Consider the following 8903-nt stretch of genomic DNA (forward strand, 5'->3'; position numbering starts at 1 on the left):
GCACAGCTCCTGTGGCTTCAAATTCACCCACCTTGAACCTTCCGCTATTCCCAGAAAAAGGCCAACACTTTGTTGGGGGATGAACATTTCAAGACTACTTTGTCATTGTAAAATTAGTCATTGGAGTCTCTACCTAAGTGCCTGAAGCTCACTTATTCTTCTGATAGTCACTTAAACGCAAAGTGTTTTAAAAGGACTCAAAAGAAAGCCCCATAAGCTTTGGTAAGATTATTTGAAAGTTGTACTCCAGACCACGGTTTGTGGTTGGTTGATCAAGATGCATTAATCTTCTGTATCAGAAGAGAAGGAAAGAGAAGGAAAGGAAAAGAAAAGAGAAAAGAAAAGAGAAAAGAAAAGAGAAAAGAAAAGAAAAAAGAAAAGAAAAGAAAAGAAAAGAAAAAAGAAAAGAAAAGAAAAAAGAAAAGAAAAGAAAAAAGAAAAGAAAAGAAAAGAAAAGAAAAAAGAAAAGAAAAGAAAAGAGAAAAGAAAAGAGAAAAGAAAAGAAAAGAAAGGAAAAGAGAAGAAAGGAAAGGAAAGGAAAGGGAAAAGGGAAAAGGGAAGGGGGAAAAGGGAAAAGGGAAAAGGGAAGGGGGAAAAGGGAAAAGGGAAGGGGGAAAAGGGAAAAGGGAAAAGGGAAGGGAAGGGAAGGGAAGGGAAGGGAAGGGAAGGGAAGGGAAGGGAAGGGAAGGGAAGGGAAGGGAAGGGAAGGGAAGGGAAGGGAAGGGAAGGGAAGGGAAGGGAAGGGAAGGGAAGGGAAGGGAAGGGAAGGGAAGGGAAGGGAAGGGAAGGGAAGGGAAGGGAAGGGAAGGGAAGGGAAGGGAAGGGAAGGGAAGGGAAGGGAAGGGAAGGGAAGGGAAGGGAAGGGAAGGGAAGGGAAGGGAAGGGAAGGGAAGGGAAGGGAAGGGAAGGGAAGGGAAGGGAAGGGAAGGGAAGGGAAGGGAAGGGAAGGGAAGGGAAGGGAAGGGAAGGGAAGGGAAGGGAAGGGAAGGGAAGGGAAGGGAAGGGAAGGGAAGGGAAGGGAAGGGAAGGGAAGGGAAGGGAAGGGAAGGGAAGGGAAGGGAAGGGAAGGGAAGGGAAGGGAAAAAAGAGGGAAAAAGAGGGTCTACCACATTTCAGTAGCAGAAGGCAGACTGACAACTTAGTGGGAGGAAGCAGAAGTGGAGCAGGAAACTCTCCTTATGTAAACATGGCTCTAAATTCTTGAATATGAGAGAATTACATTATTTCTCTGGGTGAACAGAAAGGGCTGTTTAAAAAAAGGGTGAAAGGAAACCTTATTAAGTGTTGTGTCAGAAAATCTTTCTAAGTTTCCTGTTGCACAATAACAAATAGACATTTCCTCACTTGTAAAGGTGGGGGGCATTTCGAGGATCTTGGTAGGAGAAAGTCTGAAAATCGGTACTGTGGACTGATAATGCCTAAGATTTGCAGCAAGCACAAATGCAAGGTCATTAAAATGAGACAGATGGAGGGCTACTGGTAGCAAAGACTTAACCTGAAAAAGGATTTGGTCCTGAAGCTGAAAATTTTACTGTCCCAAATTTCAGTCCACATATACTAAGTATGAAGAAACAAATAGATCTATAAGATCAAAAACATCTTTATTTTCTCTTTTCAGTAAAGCAGTACAAGTCTCTGTCCCCCTGGAAATGGTCTCCCACTCCACAGGCGCCTTCCCTTCAGTGCTAGATACAACTTTTTCAGTTGCTCCAGGAACTACAATTGAAGGTTCCCGTTTCTTGACAGTGCGGGGGGGCAGGGGGGTAGGCAGGAAATCAAGTGATAGCTTTCCCAGAGGTAAAAAGCCAGGAAAACTGCTGTAAACATCAACTAGGGGTATCAAGCCACCCTAGTGAGACTGGCATTTAAGCAATTTATTATACCAGCTGCAGTATAAGAATTGTTCAGGGATTAAATTACCAACTTCTCTATATTTATATATGAAACAAATCTTCTACTATCTTCCCATAAATATACAAATTACACAGCCAGTAATAAAATGCCATTAGAAAAATCAAAATTGCTCATGTAGTTAAAGAAAATATTTTACGGTTAAAATCACAGGATACTAATTTATTTCCATCTTCTCAACTGCAAATTATACAGTTTTGTAATCTCTCTTATTATGGTCTTAAAATCAAATATATGATTCTTTCCAACATAAAGTGAAGCTGAAGAGGAGTCAAACTTCTTCTAGAAATTTTTAGAAATAGATTTTATGTACCAAATATGAAAGCAATACTTAAAATAATTACAGTATGGCAAGGTTAAGTAGTACCGCAGTAACTAAGCAAAGTGTAATGTCCAATGTAAGCTTTTCATCAGTGTGGAGCACTGGAGAGTTCTGTGTTGCTACTGGCAAAAACTTTGCTGAAAGGAAGGATGACTAACTCTGTTAAACAGGTTAAATTTAATAATGATAAAAATGAGCAACTTGTTTAAACTTAAAAAACAAAACTTTTTTTTAATTACACACTTCCCTATCGTTACATTTGTTTCAAGTCTGTTCGATTTTGGTTGCCATCAATAACTCTGGTATGCTACTAGTGACTTAAAATAAGACACAGCTCATTGTCTAATTCTTTCAAAACTGGCCTTTCTGAAGCCTTTTCAGAATATAATTCAAACATACTATAAATTTGGGTTGGAAATTACATGTTCCCTCTCCATCTGTCAGAACTTACTCCCATATCATATCCTAGAGAGAAAAAGAATAAAGTTAAGACTGCTTGAGCAACACTTAAAACATTTGTTAAACTGGACCACCACTAGATATACCTATGAGGAATATTTTGTATATATATACCTCTCACTAACTTTATTTTCCACCAAATAAAAAGCTGCATGCTTTCTTTTTATTGACTTTTCTAGGATAGTGTACAATCAAGTCATAATCCCAAGTGAGATTGAACAGTTTGCATTAAATACATACCACCACATACAAATACATGAAAAATCTACGAAACCCGAATTTATTTCATACATCTCTTCTCCAAATGTTAAAGGAACATCCACTTACTGTCTCTCTCTCTCTGTTTTTTTTAAACTCTATAATTTACTGGTAAAAATTCAACCTAAAAAGAAATTTTACCAAAAATATTATCTCCATTCTATTCTGGTCTTCATCTCCTACTCATTGCAACAAACTAAGTACAATTTTAAATGTTGGATAACTTTTCTATTATGCAAATTAATATTATAAAAAGCAAATGAAATCTAATTCTGAAATAAAATAATGCAACTTTCTTTCCAGTTTTTCATGAGCTAGAGATAGACATAATTCTTTGTGGGTCCAGCTGGATACCTAAGTTGTATTGCCTGCATGGCTCACAATTTACATGTTGCAATAATTGCTTTAACTAATTATTTCAAGTATTTTTCAAATTATATAGCGTGATCTTAAAACTTATACAGTCTATTTATTATACAGTATGATAATTTTACTTTTGTCCATAAGGAAATTTTCTTTTACTTTATATATCTTTTTTTGAATCTGCTGTTGAAGTTAGGTGCTAACATTTTCTGGATTCTTAAACCTGCATATTCTACAGAATGATCCATTTATTACATTTTATGAAACAAATAGATATGGACAAAACATTCCCCAATACCACACTTTGGCCCTTCTCCAAAAGAAAAGATGACAGTACCTGGTGAGCTTGCAACAGCTGCTCAGCAAACTGACGTACTTCTGACAGTAGCAAAGATATTAAAGAATTTCTTAGTATGTTGTTCCTTCCTAGCAAAACCAGCGTGTGTGATACAGCATGCAGTGCCTGAAACTAAAGAGAAATAATAGTAAATTTAATCTTTCAAAATACGTCTCCGTCTTTTTTACCCCAAACAATTACCTTAAATAGAAATGGAATTAAAATTTTAAAGAAAAACAGTGAAATTCAAAATTTTAGAGTTTAAAACTCTATTAATTACATACATATGAGATATATGAGAAACCCACATCCATTACCTAGAAACTTTATTTTCTCAAAAGATTAGTACTACAGGAAACTGTCATATGAACAAACTCCTCCAAGAGTGTGAATTCCCCAGGAGGCAGCTTTTCAGCATTAGCTGTCATCATGCCCATCTGCTGTCATAGAAAGTGGGTGACTACCCTGCACATACAGTAATTCTGTTTGTCACAGGTAGACAAATGAACAAATGAATCCTTTGAAATTCAAATTCATGAGCAAGCTAAGAGCTATACTGGAGTTTTCTGCCAACAGAGTTATCAGGAAGAAACTTGATGAAATGCTAACTGATAGAAGATTCACTATATTTTCAAATTCAAACATTTCACTTTCATATTGTTGTTTAACAAGCAGTAACCAAGGCATTTCTCTTGAACCACAGGAGGAGTGATGTGAACTTACATGAGAATTATATTAGTAATTTTTTTTTTTGCCACAGTCTTGTCTATTAAAAAAAAAACAGTTTTATTTGTTCCCTGAAATGGAGATGTATAGCCATTATGTAATGAAACATACTGCTTTACAAAGTAAACATGACATTATTTTGTAAAACACTACCAGAAGAAATTATCATTTCTATATATAAATGTATTGGAGTTCTTTCAAAGAAAAAAGTAATATACATTAAATAGAATGACTATAATTTGTATTTTTATATAAATGTATACCCCTACATCAATATTCAGTATCTCTTTGTAGATGAGTATTTTTGACTGACAAAAGGATACTCTGACCCAAATTTGTATGTCTAAGAATAACTACCACGTCTTAACCAGTCAAAAGCAGACCACTGCATCCTATTAACAATCTAGTTTATTCCTCTAGCCAGCTCACATGTATACACACACACACATATATATGAGAATAAAAATACTTGCCCACCATTTACAAGTTTGCATAGGATGAATGCTCCTGGAAACCATTTCCAAACACACGAAAGGCAGGAAGGCCATCACGGTAGTAGTCAGCATGGATTTATTAAGGGGAAACCGTACTTAACCAACCTGATCGCTGTCTACAATGAGGTGACTGGCTGAGTGGATGAGGGGAAAGCAGTGAGTATCATTTACCTTGACTTTACTGTGGTTTTCAACACTGCCTCCTGTAAAATCATTACTGACAAAATTTTCGGCTAGATAAGCAGACAGTGAGGTGGAGTGAAAACTTTTGCTGTAAAAAACGTTAATTAGATAGCTTCCCATTTACAGTTACTGCTTGTCTGCCTGATCAGATGGTCAAACTGCCCTGCCAGTTGATGCAACGCCTATTTACCAGCCTCTTACAGCTGAGGAGTTTGATCAGCTTGGCTATCATCTGTCCAATATGAGACAATCTCCTATTCACAGTCATAGCAATCAAACTTTAATAAATCTTTGCTGTTAATCATCTCACTTTAGCATGGGATTCCAAAACAAATATAAAAAGAAAGCTATAAAAGACAGACAAGTCTTATGTTCAGAATCAAATCTGCAGAGATACAAAGTAAACTCATATTATGTGCACAATTCATGAATTCTCTTTATACCTTTGAAAATCTGAGAGATTAAAATAATTCATAAATGTATACACTGAAGATTCTATAAAGATGAAAGGTGAATGAAGGGGACATAAAAATAGGTTTCTGAACAATTAAAATGATATGAAAGGATAATGTAATGCACGCACTACATTTGCATTGAGGATATATGAATTAAGATCAGACTTCCATATACTGGAAATGTACACCTTTCTAAACAAAATGACGACTCCTCTTTCTAAAAATAATCTAGACATTTACTGTTTTGAAAGATCTTCCATAGTATCTACTAAAACTGTATGACAGAAACTAAGTTTGCAACACCTGGATAGTCCTGCCTTGACAGCACACGTTCCAAAAGGGTAAGACTGCTTCAAATCATTACTCAGAGGATTAAACAATGCTAAAAAATAGCACATTTTTCATTGAAGTCCCCAATAATTTTTACTTCTTTTTATAAATTAAGGATGGATACATATTTTATAGTTCTATATTTTCAGAGTGTAACATTGAGTGTACTTGCTAATTTGCCTTTGGCAAGCAAGCGAACTAGACAATCCAGAGTAGTGTTTCTTTTCAAAATGTGAGGGACTAAGGAAACCCTGAATTCCTGTTTGCTGAGTTACAGCACTTGCATGGATGTGAGAGATTCCTGTTCAAATTTATGCTGTCTGAAGTCATAATACTGAACTTTGCTTAGTGCAGATACTTTAAGTGAATCAATATTCATGCAAACGTTGTAGTTAGCAGCCTGCTGGTATTCTAGGGTTACGACCCCTCCTTCTTCCCCTTCATCGCACACTTCTCTTCCATCCCAAATAACACATTTGAGAAATCTGTTTCACTTCAACATGAAACAAAACTTAATACAAAATCTTTTGCACATTTCACACAAGCGAGTGCCTCTGCTGCCCCACCTCTTCCCCAGCCTTTTGTGCCTCTTCCCTGAGGAAAAGAAAAATGGATTGGTTGTTCCTGGGATCCACTACACTGGGCGGCTTGCAAAATACCAAGCAGCCTTCCACAATCCTTTCTGGCCAGCAGTTGCAATGTAACGAATTGACTACAGAAGGGTTAAAAAAAAAAAAAAATCACCTAAATAATATATGACATTCTTAACCTAAGCAGAAGTAAAATAAGCATTAGTTATAATTCAAATTTAAATTTATACAGTAAGACACTTAAGTCTATGGAAATCCACTTTGATGGGTTTTTAGCACATTATTTCCTAATTTTCTTCATTAGTATGATTTACTCGTTACATTCTGGAAGTATCAAATCTTTTATAAACAATAACTGAAGCTATCACTAGGAGCAAAGAAAAGTAAAAAAAAAAAAAAGGGCAAAATAGACACTGCTCTGCCCTTTGTAACTTGACTTCTCCATTCATGAATCGCCTCTTTTGGCCTTCAAAGAGCACCAACATTTTTTTTTTTTCCTGGTAGCAAGACTGTGGAAATCAGTACATGATGATTCTGCAGATGCCCTTTGAACAGATTACATTAAATAATGCTTAAATCACTCTACCTTGAGCAGATTTTAGACAACAATTTAAAATGCCTCTGTACAGATTAAATAAATTTCGCCTAATCCTTTTCATGGATACTTCTACCCTACATTGAGTTCTACTATATGAGAAGTGTGAACAAATCCTACATTAAGATGAAAACAAAAAATGTATATCAGATGCTTAACATCTTTACAAACTAATGAAATTTCTTTAGGCATTGGTCAACATTCCATACTTCTCACACAGGCAAAACTCACTGATTCAACAATTCAGAGACAGAAGTTAAATAGGAGCTCCGTGTGCATTAGGTGCAACAAAGTAGTTTTTCAGTGCTGCCTCTCTCAAAGAACATACTAAATATATATATTTACACACAAACATGATTACGATTGCTCTTTTTTAAGTTCTCTTCTATTTGCTTACAAGATTTTTAGACAGACAGCGAAACAAATGAATTTTTTTTTTTAGTTATTAATGCTAGCAGCTGAGATTTAACTAAAATATGATCTTTCACACAATTTCCATACCCTTTCTGGTTTGGCACGAGTTACCATCTTCTAGTTGGAATTTTGTAGGACTAGATGACAGGGGATCTAGTCCTGTTTTAGCCTGGATTTATTTAAGTCCAGTCTAATTTAAATTTAAATCCAGTCTAATCAAAATTTAAAGCTTGAACCTCTACTAAGGGAAGTAAATAGGGATTTTGTAATGACGGTACTTAGGATAACTGAGATGAATATTGATGCCACTGAAAAGTCCCACCTGCTAACTGATTTATTAAGGAGTATGGATTTAATATTGTATTCTGGCGGATCTCTTAGTATATTTTAAGAAAATAAGGAGACAACAAAGAATTAAGGTTAAAATAATGCTCACAGACTGTATGCATACAGAACAAATGCACAGCATATAAGCAATAAATCTATAAATAGCTAACAGAAGACTGTGTTTCAGAGCAATGCTCATGTATTACTAATTAAACTCTGGAAACATTCAAACTGATAACAGTTCAAATACTATGCAGTTTCATTAAAAATAAAAGCATATCTTCAGCTCTCAAATCTATCAAATGTTAATAAAGGAACAGAAATCTTTTAATCCCTTCGGCTTGCTTAATGGTATAGATGAAATAAAACCTACGCTCTTCAGGGATTCTCAGTTAAAAGCAGTCAGAAAATTAGATTGTAAAAAACATACGACCACAAACAAGACAATAATGCAGCCTAGTTCACTGTTTCAGAGGCGCATCATCTCCTCCCACACCCGTTTCTGTTCTCTTTCCATATTCCTCAGGATGTAGAACAAGAGCGAGCAATGCTGTGCCAGTAGCTGGGAAGGATATGTGGACTATCTACCTGGCTATTGCCAAAATGAATAATGTCAATGTTCTGCTTGCCTCAAGCATACTAATTTGTTCTCTCCTCCACCCAGCCACCAACTTTAAGTGGAAGGTATTTTTGACCTTCCACTTCTCTTTTCAAGTGATTTCAAACTGGCTATCAGTTTCAAAAGTTACTAGTAGAGGAAAAGACTGACGAGCAAAACAAACAGCATACTCCTATGAGCCTTGTTTCCCCAGGAAATAATAATCTTTATTTATGAAAAAATAATCTTTACTTATGACTTATTTGTTTAGAATTCATTTCTCAGAATGTGTTAGACTTTTCTTTAGTAACAGTATCATGGTTTAACCTCAGCCAGCAACTGAGCACCACACAGCCACTCGCTCACTCCCCCCACCCCCGGTGGGACGGGGGAGAGAATTGGAAGGGTAAAAGTGAAAAAACTCGTGGGTTGAGATAAGAACAGTTTAATAATTGAAATACAATACAGTAAAATAGTAACAGTAGTAGTAATAATAATAATAATAAAGAATATACAAAGCAAGTGATGCACAATGCAACTG

The 8903-nt window shown here is 35.9% G+C and overlaps 1 protein-coding gene across 1 annotated transcript in view; it reads right to left on the bottom strand.

Moving 5' to 3' along the window:
- MEI4 (meiosis-specific 4 homolog (S. cerevisiae)) overlaps positions 1-8903 on the bottom strand; it is a gene marked incomplete at its 5' end in the record, with an annotated part of 91179 nt that overhangs the window by 49016 nt on the left and 33260 nt on the right. The window contains one exon of the mRNA XM_009333136.1: positions 3651-3782. Within this exon, the coding sequence (XP_009331411.1) occupies positions 3651-3782 (132 nt within the window). The remainder of the gene's footprint in view (positions 1-3650; positions 3783-8903) is intronic.

The sequence above is a fragment of the Pygoscelis adeliae genome, unplaced genomic scaffold (genome assembly GCF_000699105.1).
Source record: "Pygoscelis adeliae isolate BGI_AS28 unplaced genomic scaffold, ASM69910v1 Scaffold57, whole genome shotgun sequence".
Taxonomy (NCBI): domain Eukaryota; kingdom Metazoa; phylum Chordata; class Aves; order Sphenisciformes; family Spheniscidae; genus Pygoscelis; species Pygoscelis adeliae.